General features: G+C 57.7%; 1 protein-coding gene across 1 annotated transcript in view; it reads left to right on the forward strand.

Annotated features, from left to right (window-relative positions):
• Nucleotides 1-14,475, forward strand: part of ASS1 (argininosuccinate synthase 1) — a 31,022-nt gene that overhangs the window by 14,835 nt on the left and 1,712 nt on the right. The window contains exons 9-14 of the mRNA XM_080402908.1: nt 670-760; nt 2,584-2,668; nt 3,826-3,890; nt 7,956-8,087; nt 12,189-12,345; nt 13,948-14,013. Coding sequence (XP_080259034.1) covers nt 670-760; nt 2,584-2,668; nt 3,826-3,890; nt 7,956-8,087; nt 12,189-12,345; nt 13,948-14,013 — 596 coding nt within the window. The remainder of the gene's footprint in view (nt 1-669; nt 761-2,583; nt 2,669-3,825; nt 3,891-7,955; nt 8,088-12,188; nt 12,346-13,947; nt 14,014-14,475) is intronic.

Consider the following 14,475-nt stretch of genomic DNA (forward strand, 5'->3'; position numbering starts at 1 on the left):
TCCAGGACGGAAAGCTTTTTTTATTATATTTCCCCCCCTTTTCTGGCACGCGCTTCAATTGCAGCAATTCTTTGTCAGCGCCCAAGCCTCCGGTGGCCTGGCTCCAACGGAGATAAGATGCCTCTTTCCTATAAATCTAGGAAAAAAAATATACATAAAGGTTGATGTGCTCTGAAATGGGTTTTTGCTTTGTTCCTCTATTTTCCCCCGTGTGTATTAACCCCGGGGACACCATGAAAGAGCCGGTGCGCCTGGAGCACCTGCTGGGGTCAGGCCTCCTCATTAGTTTTTTCGGTCAGCGCCGAATAAGCCCGGCTGTGGCGTGGGGACGTGCGGGTGCCCGCCCTGCCTCTCGCTGCCATCGTCCAGCTTTTCCCTGCCTGACTTGCTTCTCCACAGCCATCCCGCCTCCAGCTGTGGGGGCGTCGGAGGAAAAGATGAGATCAAGTTGAGGGGAAAAATTGACTGATTCTTCCAACCCCTTTGTTCCCAGGGCCCCGGTAAGCACCGGTGCTGCGCGGTGCCAGCCCCGGTGCCTTGGGGATGGGGGGTGCACACCAGGGATGGGGGCTGCGCACCGGGGATGGGGGATGCACGCTGGGGTCGGGGCTGCTGGCAGCATTGGCCTTGCCAATGCCACTGACTCTCTTCTCTCTCCCCACCCTGCAGAATCAGGCCCCCGCTGGGCTCTACACGAAGACCTGTGATCCCGCCACCTCTCCCAACACCCCGGACGTGCTGGAGATCGAGTTTGAGCGGGGTAAGCGCCTCCGGGCAGCCCCCCCCCCACATCTCTCTACCCCCCGAAGCTGAACCCTGCTCCCCAGATGGGACCGAGGGCTGCTGGGAGCATCCCCAGGGTGGGGGCAGGTGGGGCGAACCCCAACTCGTGGCATTGGGGCGTGGGATGGTGCTTGCAGCACGCTGGGGCTCTTCAAGGTGCGCAGAGGGTCTGGGTACATCTCAGGGGGCTGGCTGGGACCCCCTGAGAGTGGAGAGGGGTCTGAGCTCCCATGCCAACCATTGAGGCAGAGTGGGAACAGGTCTCTCTCAAGCAGGGTGGCATACGGGTGGGTGTCCATGGGGACATACAGGTGGCCCTGGCCACTGTCACAGCTGGAGAGATGCTCCAGCAGGATTTGGCCGGTGGCGCTATCAGCGTTGCCCAAAGGAGACAAGGGCACCCCGTTCCATCCCTGGGGGCACAGGACAGGGCCCAGCCCCAGAGCTGTCACCCCGAGAGGGGGCACAGGGCAGCATCTCCCACCTCCACCAGCCATGGGCATCACTGTGCCACCACCCCTACTGGCAGCAGTGGCAAGCCCAGCCCAGGCTGGGGGGAGCCCCCGCTCAGAGGGGGCACCCCCTGCCTCCCCACCACCCCCCCGCCGCCAGCATCCCTGCGCCATTATAATGATCCCCCTGCAAGGAGCAGCCCCCCTCCCAGCAGCCCATTCAGCCCCTAGTTAATTTATTTGAAGTTTTAATCTAATTATTAACTATTTTAAAGGCTAAGCAGCTTTCACTAACAACGGCCCCGACAACGTCGGCTCTCCGCCGAGCCGACCCCGGCCAATACCCCGGCGGAGGATGCGAATAGAAAGAGCCGGGGCGAGGGGAGGGCGCCGAGTGGGGGGACCCGCGCCGAGAAGCAGCTTAAGGTTCATTATGGCCGCGAGTTACATTTAATAGCAATTTACAACTGAGTTTATAAACCCCTGGAAAAATAGGGGGTTTAGTGGGGGGGAGCTGACAGCCCCCATCACTAGCCAGGGCTCTAGCGGGCGCCTCCATAATAAAGACTAGAAAGGGAGGCATTGAGGCTGATTGGCAACTGATAGTGCGTTAAATGGTAATGAGGAGGGCAGATGGAGGGGGGATTAGCCTCCAACTCCGCACCGCTTTTCTTTGTGGGCCCCGCAGCCCCCTTGTCAGCTTCCTAATACATTTATTGCTCATTTCACACCGCTAAAGAAAAATGCCTCTTTCTATTCAGCATCCCCCCGCCTTGCTCCTGCCCAGCGCCCTTAAAAAAAATTTAAGCAAAAAAAGAGGGGGTTAAAAAAAAAAAAAGAAAAAGTGCAATAATTAATTCATGGTGGGGAGCACCCCGCCGCGGGGTGCGTGTGCGTGCGTGTGCGAGCAGTCGTGCCCTGGTGTGGGGGTCCCCCCCCAGACGCCCCCCGTGCTAGCAGGGGAGGGGGGGACACACACATTTGTCAGCCCCCCCGGCCAGGGGCTGGTGGGACAGAAGGTGCTGCGCTGTAAGACAATTGCCGAGCGTGAAATTCAATTAGTTAAGGGCCTGGTTGCAATTTCACAGGCCCTAAAAAAGAGAGAGGGAGAGGAGAGGGGAAAAGAAGGGGGGGACGTTTTTATGGCCTTTTTTATTTATTTATTTCGCTTCTCTCTCGAGGTGGGTCCCCCGCCCCTCGCCTCCCCCCCGCACCAGCTTGGATATGCCTTTTTAAGAAGTTATTTAGAGTTCATATCTGTCACATCTATTTAACGCCCGCGGGGTGATGTTCTGGGGGGATCCTGACACCAGCTGATCCTACCCATCCTGCCTCCCTGCCTCCGCAGGTGTCCCTGTGAAGGTCACCAACACCGGGGATGGAGCCACTCGTTGCTCGGCCCTGGAGCTCTTCGTGTACCTGAATGAGATCGCGTGAGTGCCACGCTGTCCCCTGTCACCTGCCCGCCAGCTGGCAGCGGGGATGGGGGTAGCATCCCCAGGTCCCCAGGGCAGGATGGATGCGGGATGCTCGCAGCAGGCATGTCCCAATGAGGCCGGGGACGGTGGTCAGCAGCATGAGGTTGGGATGGTCCCAGCTGGGTTCCAGTTGGGTCCCAGTTGAGCCATTTGTGCCAGCGAGTGGAGCTGGGCACCCAGACCAGGAGCACAGGGGTATTTAGGGTTTTGCTCCATGTGCTTCAGGAGGGCTAAAAAGACTTACTACCACCCTCTGCATTTACCACGTGCCCCAGCTGCACAGCTGGGCAGGGGCTGCCCTGCCTGCAGTGAGGGGCTCAGCCCCTGGGGCACCCCCAGCCTGTGGGGCATCCTTTGCCTCTGGTCCCCGTCCAGCCCCAGACCCCCAGCTCCTGCATCCTGGGGTCATCGCCTCACCCTGCCTGCCCGAGGGGGCTCAGTCTCCCTTTTGGACAGAGACTTGGATTTCTGGGGGCATAGAGATGTGCTGGCCCGGTCCATCGCCCCGTCCTCCCCCTGCCTGCACAGCAGCAGCTCCTTCAGGGCTTTCTGCCCTGTGCAAGCCCATTCCCAGCTTCTGCTGCCGCTGGGGCAGAGCCATCACCAGGGGCTTGCCCAAAACTACAGCAGCACCCACGAGGGGACCCACTCCTCCCACCTTACACCAAGTGCCACGCAGTCCCTGGCCACCCTCCTTTGTGCCTCTGCCTGTATCCCCCTGGTGCTGAATGGGAATGAACTTTTCCATGTAGTTTGCTTTTTAAATATTAATTAAGTGGTTTTAAAGTTACTTTGGTCATTGGGAATACAGCTGCAGCATGTTCTGTCTCCTTGCCCAGTTTGTTTTCCAGTGGCCCAAGTACCATGGGTCCTTGTGGTGCTGCCAGACCCAGCAGTGAGGGAGGATGGAGAGGCTGCTGGCACAGCAAAAAGGAGGGGAAAAGGAGAGAAAATCCACCTCCTTGTCACACACCATGGCAAGAACCCACCATGGGTCACTACCAATGGTCACCAGTGCTACTCAGGGGCTGGCCACACTGTCATTTGGGGGTTGTCCCCCACATGTCCCACTGTGGGGCTGGGGAGGCTGCAACTTTCCTTCTCCTTGGCAGGGGCAAGCATGGAGTGGGACGCATCGACATAGTGGAGAACCGCTTCGTTGGGATGAAGTCCAGAGGTGAGCAGTCACCCACCAGTGGTGCCGTCCCTGTCCTAATAACAGCAAAAAAAAAGGAAAACCCTGGCGGGACATGTCAGGTGCTGAGCATCACTGGGATGCTCTGGCTCAGGTCACACCAGCAGCCCTCAATTGCTCCCTCCCCATCAGCTTTTGACCGAGATTTCCCTGTGACAGGGGCTTCTCACTGCTCTCTAATGAAGGCAGCTGCCTGCTCGCTGCCACTGCCACTGTTCACACCAGCCCTGGGGTCCCTGTGCCACCAGAGACCCCACGTCCCGGGTGAGACCTGTCTGCAGTGGTAAAACCACCGAGCTGTGGGCTTATGTGGGAAGATGCTCATGGGAGGTCCTGGAGGGTGCAAGGCTCTATAGTACAGGTACAAAGCGCAGGAGGCAAATGCAAATCACTGAGTTTTTTTTAAAGCAAATTCTTTGATTTATCTATGTGTTTTTGAGGCTGTGACTCTTAATATTGATCATCCATTAGGATGAGCTTCATTGGAAATCTCTGGAGGCAGCGAGCTGCCCCGTGCAGAACTAAGTAATGAGGTGGCTTATCATCATTTCCCACCTCCTTGCCCCCACGCTTTTGTTTTAAACCTCACTAACACCTAATTAGATGCCCCCTTTCTTTAAACTTGCCCTCTGTGCAGGGCATCAGCAAATATTCCGGTTAGACTCAGCCTGTGGTCCCCCACCCCACTGCAGGGCACCAGCCCCTTTGCAAGAGTGTCAGCCACAAAAGGCAAAAAAAAACCAACACCAAATCATTTGATCCTAGTTTGAATAATCAAATTAAAACCAAAATAAGGAAGGAAAAAAACGCCAAACTGCACACACCAGCCTGCGCATTTGCATGCAAGATGCTGAGTAATTTGTCAAAACCTATTTTATTTTTTTAAGAGCCACTGACACGCTCTAGTGACCCTTCCAGCATTTAATAATTTCTCTAAACCCCATTTAACTGTCATGTCTGTCTCCTGCATGACATTGCCAAGCGATCGCTGCCGTGTTTGTGCACCGCAGATGCAGGAGGACTGGGTGTTCTGGGGACAGTGGGGGTGCACGCACCTCCGGGACAAGACCTTGGTGGCAGGTTTTCCTCCTTGCTTTGAGCAGGATCCTGCCCCTGGGTTTGCTCTTTGGGATTAACTGAAACCTCCCAGGAATCTGCTTCTATGGGAGAGATGGAGAGCTGGGATGGGAGGAGGCCAGAGCAGGAGGGTGCTGCCGGTACCCACCTCCCCCTGGGGGTTTTGGGGTGCAGGGCAGTTCAGGGAGCATCTTGGACCCCCAACGGGGTTTGGGTCAAAGGGGCAGGAGATGGGACCTGGGCTCTCAGGTGGGAGGAGATGGTCCCTTAAATCCCAGTGGATGCGGTGGCCCCACTGGCTCTGGGTTCTGACGCTTCCTTGGGGCGGCACAGGGACCCCCGCGCTGCAGGGACACTGAGGCACGGGCAGTCACAGCACAGCAAGAGCCCTCCGGGGCCACGGCAGTGCCAGTGAAGGCTCCTGCCAGGTGCCTCCCCTCCCTCACCTCCCAGACCCGGGGAGTCCAAGAGAAAAATTCATTTGCATTGATTTTTACTAAGCTCCTAATTGAACTTCGTTAAGGCCTAATGGGCGAGGGGTGAGCTGAGCGTGCCCGCGCCAGCCTTTTAAGCCCTATTAATTCAATTTTGCCATATTTGTTTTAGTGGGAGGAGGGTGGCTAATTATGGGGTGCCAGGGAGCGGCTCTGCAGCCGGCTGGGGGGGCCATGGCTCGGCTGGGGGCTCTTGGCTGCAAGCGGGAGCGTGGCCCTGCCTCTCCTGCCTTTTCACATCCTCATTATCAAATTATCTTTTTAACTCTGAAGGGGGGCTAATTAAGTGAAGTAAATGAAATCAGTGGGGAGGAGGCAGGAAGGAGGGGATGGCCACTGCCAAAAGAGCTGAGCGCTGCCTTTGGCTGGGGCTTTTCCTCCCCTTGGCTCTCTCCTTCCTTTTCCCTTTTCCTCCCCTCCGTGCATTGAGCAGATGGAGGAGGAAAGTGGAAAACCCCTTCCCTGCAATGAACCCGTACCGGGCACGCTGGGCCTCAACCCTGGACCAGTGGTCGAAATTTGGGCAGCATCTTCCCATGGGCAACATCACCCTCCTCTTCCCCTCAGGAAGCCACTGCATCCCGTCCCAGGGATGACGTCGGGAGTGACAGCCTGCACTCAGCACAGCAAAATTGCTCGGATGGAGGTGAACTGACAGCCGAGGTTACAAATTAGAAAATTTTAAGCAGTGGCAGCTGTCTCCTTGGCTGCCCCCCCTCCATGTGCCCCCCCGGCCCCGGTCCCCCCCTTACCCAGCAGTAATTACGGGGTGATTGAAGCTTCACCAGGCTGCAGCGCTGACACCTCTGTCTTTTTCCTGTAAACACGGGGAGGTGAAAATAGACACTTGGAGACACTGCAAGTGTCACTTTGAAGGTGTCTCTTGCCTCCTCGGCAGCGAGGCTGGGAGTGCGGCTGTCAGCTCCCTCCACCCTGGCTGTCATGTTCCAGTCCCCAGTTCTCTAGCATCAGGTAGGGGTGCAGGCAAACAGGCAGGAGGTGAGCGTCAAGACCTCACAAACGACACAAACTCAAACCTTTGGTCAACCAAAATTGGCTTTAACACCTCCTAAGGGGAAGGAGAGGGAATATTAATGGTGTTAGTGGTGGGCTCAGCTTCACGGTCGTGGCTGGAGGGGCACAGAGCAGCCCTCTGTGCCCGTGTGCCACGACGGCTGGTTTTTGGTGTTAACTTGGTTGTCTCCTCCCGCAGCCCCGTGAGGATGGGTGCTGAGCTGTCCCCCAGGACCGGGCTGCAACAGCACGCATCGCTGGGGTGGCCTCAGAGCAGGGGGTGGCTCTCCTCTGGGACAGCTGCATCCTGTCCCCTGCCTGTAGGGTGCTGAGGTCATGGTCCCTGGTAGGGATGAGGGCTGGTGGAAGGAGCTTGGGCTGCCACAGTAGGCAGGGCTCCTGCCATGTCTGTGGGACTGTGGCCACCCCAGGACATGCTTGAGCCTATGCCACTCTCCAGGGCACCGAGTGGGCAGAACCTGGTGTGCGTTTGAGCCTCCATGACAGCCCCGTGGGCTCCCCTCACCCCATCTCGGGGCTGGGGACACATCCCCTTTCGGTGGGGATGCTTTCCCATGGGGTTTCTTTGCGTGCCAGCGCAAAGTGCAGTGCCCTTTGCCCTTCCCATGGCCATGCCATAGCACAGGTGCCTGGCACTGGGAGGGGACCATCCCCGTGGACAGGCAGGGGACAGGAACGTGCTGGTGGAGCAGCCCTGGCCATGGGCAGGTTACAGCCATGCCCACCCCATTGCCGGACTAGCTCAACGTTTCCGCCCCCCCACCTATCTACACACATCCAACCTGGAGCGGAGCACTGCACTCATATTTAAACACCAAGTAAACACGTTATGCAGAAAATAAGCCCCGAGTGGCTGTAACAAAGGGAGCAGCTCACCCACAGCATTAGCCACCATCGCCAAAATAAGAAGCATCCCTCCATCCCCAGGCCTTGTGCAATGGGGGGGCAGGTGGGAAGGGACTGGGGGGGGGGCCCGCCAGCCCCAAATGAAGTTGCCCTCCCAGCCCCCAGGTAGCCTCATTGCTTCACAGCGGCCGCGCGGGGCTGTTCCTCGCAGCTGAGGGGAGAGGAGGGTATTTCAGGCCTTCGCTCCCCGCGCCTGTGCCCCGCGTCGTTCCTTTAATTACAGGTTTTCAGCTGCAGACCGTTGGGCACGGATCGGCGGGGGGATCGGTTCCCAAACCCTGTCATTTAGCCTCGTCAGAGTGCCTCTTCAAAGAGGGGAATCTAGAAATTTTCTCCACAAGGTGCGGAGTGGACTGTCTCGGCCCCAGCATGAACATAATGACAGATGCATTTTACAGCGAGCTGGGACTGAATGCGCTCGACCACAGCTCCTTCTGTCAGCCAAGTCATTATTTTTTGTCATTTGCTGACAGTTTTGGTCTCATTCGTTTCTCTCTCTTTTTCTGCTTTTCCCCCTGCCTGGAAAAATGGCTAGGTATCTATGAGACCCCAGCGGGAACGATCCTATACCATGCGCATTTAGATATCGAGGCCTTCACCATGGACCGGGAAGTACGGAAAATCAAGCAGGGGCTTGCCTTGAAATTCTCCGAGCTGGTGTACAACGGTACGTACGGTCCTTCAGCCTGGCCCTGCCACCACAGCATCCTCCCAGCCTTCCTCCTCCTCCTCCCTCGTTGCTACCGGAGGCTGCAGGTCCCGCTGGTCCATGCACTCAGGGCTGTAAAATTCCAGTGTGGATTTTGAAGCGACTCAAGGGGGAAAGGATGGGTTTGCTTGTGCCGGGGGCTGAGCTTAGCCCCACACCCTGCCTGCTTTCATGCCGAGGGGGGGGCTCCACACCTGCCTTTGGGAGGCGACGCTGCCTTCCATGAGGGCTTGCTGGTGGGGGATGCTCCCAACATCTCTCCCAGCCTGGTGCCACCACTTTGTCCCATCCGACACATTGGGATGTCTCACAGGCTGTAATTCACCGTCCCATTGTCCCCCCACATCACCTTTCCCCAGCTCTCCCCTCCAGCCCACTCCATCTCTCCACCTGCCCTCGCCCCATGGGGAGGGGATCCCACCAGGATTTGGGGCACTGGAACCCACCGGGATTTGGGGCACTGGAGCACCCAGGCTCCCGGCACAGCCATCCCCACGGTGGGATTTGAAGCCAGAGACCTCTCCCATGCCCTGGCAGAGAGAAGCGCAGGGGTGTGCGGCACAGGGGGTCCTCAGGGTGCTGTGGCTGGGGTCTGAGGGCTGCAGGACGGAGGGTGCTGGCCGTGCTATGCGGTGAGCAGCCCACACAGGGGCACTGCGCGTTGTGGCTTTGCCGGGGGCTGCCGGAGGGGCTTCCAGCTGCTCCCGGCACAGCCGGGCCTGGGGGAGGACAGCACTGTGGTGGGCTGGCAGTCGTAAGGGACAAGGGGGTGCTGGCTGGCAGGCACAGTTAGGGACAGAAATGGGGCCCCTTGCCCTTCCTCCCGTGGTGCACCCGGCAGCTCCAGCTCAGGTCTGCTCAGCCACCTGCGGGGGCTGTTTGAGGGGTCTCAGCTCAGTCCCCCTGCACTGCTGGGGGGAGGGGGCTGCCACAGGGGACAACCTGCTGGGCCAGGAGGCTGCCGGACCCGGGGGGACCTGGAATGGCACCGAGGGGACAGCAGCCCTGTCCTGGGACCTGCTCTGTGGGTCAACCCCGACTCGGCCGCTGGGGCTAAGCTGAAGGAAGCAGGGTTAGCCTGAAATGCCGTAGGTGAGCTCAAACCCTGCTGCCCACACCGGGGGGGGGCTGCTGCAGGGCTCCCGGCACAGCGGGGTGTCCCCATGCCCCGGCTCTTCCCCCGTCCCCTGCCCACTCCAGAGCTGACATCCCTGGACACCCCACACCGGAGACATTTGCTGCCCCTCGGCCAAACAACACTCTTATTTTTCACATGTCCTGATTTCTCAGCCTCTTGGTTCCTCCTCCTGTCACTTATCAGGCATTTCTCTCCAACTGCAAAGGCTGTGATAATTCCCATGGGATCTTCCAGGAGAAGCTCCCCTGGAAATAACCCGACTCCAGGAGCTCGGGCTTTGGGCAGCAGCAGATACAGCGGGACTGGGTCAGGCTGTCTTCTCCCCTGCAGTTTCTGATGCCTGTGCTCGTCTTTGGCACCTTCTCCTCCATGGACATTCCCTCCTGCATCTTCCTCAGCAACTGGCATTTAATGCCCAGGCCCCTTTGCTGCTTAAACCACGGTTTAGGCAGCGCGAGGCTCCGGGGCTGCAGAAGTCTCTTGTTACCTTCCCCTTGAATCACAGCCCTTGCCTTAATTCACTCTCTGATGCTGCTCCTGCCGCTGGCTATTTTTATTAGACTTTGTCCTGGGCTGCCTTTATTTGAAGTTGGGGTTTGTCGGTTTGTTGTGGTTTTTTTTTTTTTTTTTAGTTTAAGCATAAACCTGTTTGTTTATTTCTAACCGCTTGCTTGCAAAGCCACCAGATTGAAGAGCCACTTTGGGGAATCATGATTCTGCTTCTCCCTCCCCACCTCTGCCAGGTGAAGGCTGCTGTTTCCCTGGCTCCAGATGCTGAATCCCTGGGGATTTTCAGCATGGTCCTAGACTTCCCTAGCAGCTGAGCCAGAATCTGAGGAACAACCCCACTGGGGTGCAAACAACACCCGTGGGTCCCCATGCCAGAGGCCAGGCTTTCAAGCTCACCTTCCTTTAACACCTCATTATTGCAACTAGACCCTGATTTTAGGAGAATTAGTGTTTATCTTCCCCCACCCCCATTGATCCCATTGTGGAGGGGTGGCTTTGAAGCCAGTTCCCGTCCAAGCAGGTAGGGCCAGGTGCAGAAATGCCATTGTCCCCCTGCCCAGGCTGTGATTAGGGCAGGATGGTGGTTACCAGGCAGGAAGGTCATTAAGGGGGATCGCTTCCAGTGGGGAATGTGTCTGCGGTGGGGGGCAAGGAGGGGGGGGATGCTTCCTTGCACCTGGAGCTGTCAGAGCTGGGATGTAAGTAGCTGGTTATTATTTTAATGTATCTCAGGTTTATTTTTTATGGGGATGCAACAGCCCTACATCAATCCTGATGTTTGAAGAGCTGTACCTGGAGGGTGATTACCAAAAAGAGGGGTGTATTTGCCTGGAGCCGGGGTCCCTGCCTGCATGGAGGTGCTGATTGTGGGGAAGGGGTCCCCAACCCCCACACACCCCCCAACCACCTGCTGTGGTGGGGTGGCCAAGGGGATCAGGGGTAGAGAGGTGGTTTAATGGTGAGGGGTTGCAGGGCTTTGATGCTGTGCCTCAGAGCAGGGCTACACGGATCCTGGGGACAGGGCTGCAGGATCCGGCCCTGCTCTAGGGGCTGGCGAGGCCAAAGAACAAAAGAAATTGTTTGTTTCTTTAATGGCTTTGGCCCCGGAGCCCAGCTGGGAAGGGAAAGGTGAGAGGGCACCGGTGTGCGACCGACGGGGAGCGGGAGGGCGATGGGAGAGATAAAACCTGGGGATGACCGGAGGGTGGTGAATGGGCTCTTTCTCTCTCCACCTCTATCTCCCTCTCCATCTCCCAGGCTTTATTCCAGGTCTCCAAGGGCTCCCCTGCTAATTACCCCGCTTAGGGACAGGAGGGGGCATGGAGGCAGCAGGCAGGGCTACGGCCCCTCTGTGCGCCCGTGGTGGCCTTGTTGGACGGCGATGCCGACGACTGTTCCCACAGGCTGTGTTTTGGGGGGCTGTGGTGTGGCCACACATCACCCCAACACCCAGCCTGGGCTTCAGCCCAGATCTTGCTGTCTGGGCTCCTGGGGGTCTCGAGGTGCCGGGGGCTGCTGTGCCAGGGGGCTGCCTCAGGAGGAGGGGGCACTTGCCATATCACGGTTAGAAAGAGCTTTCCTTGGGTGCTGGCAATGGTTCCCAGTGTCCCGCCAGCCTCTTGCTCTGGGATTACAGGGAGAACAAGCTGAACTTCCCAACAAGTGGTGGCAGGGGAAAGCTGAGCCCCGCTCCCCTGGGAAGGGCCAGGCAGGGGAGCCCACCCAGGGCTGCTGAGACATCTGCCCTGGGCTGCGTTACCTGGGGGCAGCGCTCTGCTCTGCATCCTGCTGGGATGGGTTGGGGGGCTGCACTGCTGGGACCCCCATTCCTGTGTGAGGTACCCTTGCCAGGGCTGCCCAGGGACAAAGAGTTGCTGTGGGGGCTGCGTCCCCCTGAGCAGAGCCCACGGTTGGGGTTGGCCATTCAGGGCTGATCCCTGCCCATCCCAGGGGAGGATTTGTGCCTTTCCCAGGGGGCTGGGAGCTGGGAGCTGATCCTCCCCAGTTCTGTGTCCATCTGTCTGTCTCCACTTGACCCTCCTGAGATGGGGTTTGTTGAGTGGCAGTTTTGTACTTATTGAACGAAGCTTTTAATTTCTGTGCTCATCCCCTCCTGGTGGAGCTGGAAGGAGAATGGCCCCACTGCCTCTTCTCCACCAGCCGGTTCCAGCCTCCTCTCCCGGGTGGGAACCCACGGGCCACCAAGGGGAAGGGACACACGTGAGGTCTCCACCCCTCAGAGCTGAAGCTGGCTGTCCCAGCACCTCATTTCCCTCTCCCCGTCCCGTGACTGCATTCCTTCCCTTGAAAACTACCCAGGGTCTGCCTTGGAGGGCTTAGCCTGGGGGACCGCCCTGCATGGGCACCCCGGGCTCCCCCGTGCCCCTGCTGACCCTGCCTCCCACCCACAGGCTTCTGGCACAGCCCCGAGTGCGAGTTCCTCCGGCACTGCATCGCGCGCTCGCAGGAGGCGGTGGCGGGCACCGTGCGCCTCTCTGTCTTCAAGGGTCAGGTCTACATCCTGGGCAGGGAGTCCCCGCAGTCGCTGTACAACGAGGAGCTGGTGAGGTGAGTGGGGTTCGGGGGGCCAGGCTGGGGTGGGGTGCTGGCAGTGAGCATCCCACCCCATTTGTAGCATCCCACCCCATCTTGTTGCATCCCACTCTGTCCCACGCCATCCCCTCCCATCCCGCTCCATCCCACCTCATCCTGTCCCATCTGGTGACACTGGTGATGCCATCATCCCAGCCAAGCGCCCAGTCAAAGCACAAGCCGTGTTTTCAAGTCAATATTATTTTTTTCCCTCTGGCTTTTCCCTTTTCTTCACGTTGTTTGCTCGCTCGCTCGCCCGCTTCCCCCCAGCCCTCCCTCAACCCCTTCCAATCTCTCTAAACACTTTATAAGCCATAAATACACCCGAATGAGTTTAGATCAGTCGGAGTAAATGTCAAATTATCTTCTCTCTTTCTCTTCTCTGGCTTTTTTCCCCCTCTTCCCTCCCCCTTAAAATCAACAGCTCCTAATAATCCGTCCCAACCCTTCATTATGCTTTGCACTCTCACTTGGAGAGATTAAATGAATAAAGTATTAAAAAAAAAAAAAAAAAAAAAAACAACACAAGAAGGAAGAAAAAAAAAAAAGAAGATGGAGGGGGGTGGGACAGAGGAAAAAGAGAGAAGGAGAGAAAAGCAGGGGCACTTATTCTCCCTGCGTCTCCAACCATTTTCCTTTTCTTTTTGATTTCTACATCGCTGGTTTGAAAGCCTTTGAGTGACGGCGTCACAGGAACCCGGGAGAAAGCTGTGAGAGGCAGAGCTGTGTGGAAATGCCTCTGCACAGTAGGTAGAAAGTAACGTAATTATAGAGCAGGTCAGAACCACTCGAATGAGCAAAAATAAAAGCACAGAGGTTTTTCTGTAGCCCGTCAGGGGAGGTAAAATTGTTGTAAACTCTTTCTTCTTCTTTTTTTTTTTTTTTTTTTTTTCTTCATTTCCCTCCACTTCCTCCGTTAAGGTTTGCGGTTTCTGGGAAATGAGCTGTGTGGTTTGGGGATGTAGAAAACTATTGGAGTTGGGATTTGGTGGGTGGCTGCTGCCTTTGGGGAGGGGGATGCGCTTGGTGCTGCACTGAGGCACTGGCTGCCACCACCACAAACCCCAGTGATGCTGGGGTGTCCTCTAGCACCAGTGCCCTGCCCGGAGCAATGTCCCCTGCCCAGGCAGTGTTCCCTGCCCAGAGCTCTGCTCCCTGCCCAGGGCAAGCTGTGCCAGCCTGGCGTGGGACAGCCATACCCAGGGGGTGGCTCTGGGACAGGGCGAGCATCCCTGCTCGGTGCAGGAGCACGGGAAGGAAGGGTGATGCTGCACATGTGGGACCACGGAGGGAGCTTCGGGGCTATGTCTCTAGCAGGGCCTGGGGGAGCCCAGGGACCACCATCAGGGTGGCCTTGCAGCTCCACTGCTCCTGAGGCCATGTGGCTTCCCTGGGGGCTGGCAGGGACCCTGTCCCAAGCCCCCCACACCCACCAGCAATAGATGAGGGGGCAGTTGTGGGCACTGGCCGGGGGGAGCGGCCGGCTCCAGGGTCGCCTGTGTCCTCTCCCTTCCCAAGAGGCAGCCCCCAGCCCCTCTGGGACCCCTGGTCCCAGTGACGGTGCCTTTCTTTCCGCAGCATGAACGTGCAAGGGGACTACGAGCCCGCCGATGCCACCGGCTTCATCAACGTCAACTCACTGAGGTTTGTGGGGCCGAGACGGGACCCTCCCCAAGTGGAGAGCAAAGCCCCCAGCACCTCCAGGGCTCTTCCCCGTCCCAGCTCGGGCTCTGGGGGTGCAGCTGGGCCTCCCCCCAAGCCCCCACTGATGCTGGGGTGCAACCAGCCCCCCCAGCTCCAGCCCTGGCTAATTACAGCCTTCCCCAGCACAGCCGGTCTCATTCTTTTACTTATTTCTCAGACCCCACCATACTCCCCCGCCCCCCAGCTCCAGGGCTGTAAAACACGCCGCATTTACATAATGGGCTCTTAATTTTTCCGTTGCCTGTTAACTGCTTTGTTCTTCTCGATCCGCCATGTCCCCCCACCCCTCTAAGATAAATTAATTACATTATCTCGTGGAAAAAAAAATATAATTAAATTGTACAGGCCTTAACAAACGCCTGCTCTTCACGCCCCCTCATTCTGCTTAAATTAATTGAAAGG

This window comes from Falco punctatus (assembly GCF_963210335.1).
Source record: "Falco punctatus genome assembly, chromosome: 9".
Lineage (NCBI taxonomy): Eukaryota > Metazoa > Chordata > Aves > Falconiformes > Falconidae > Falco > Falco punctatus.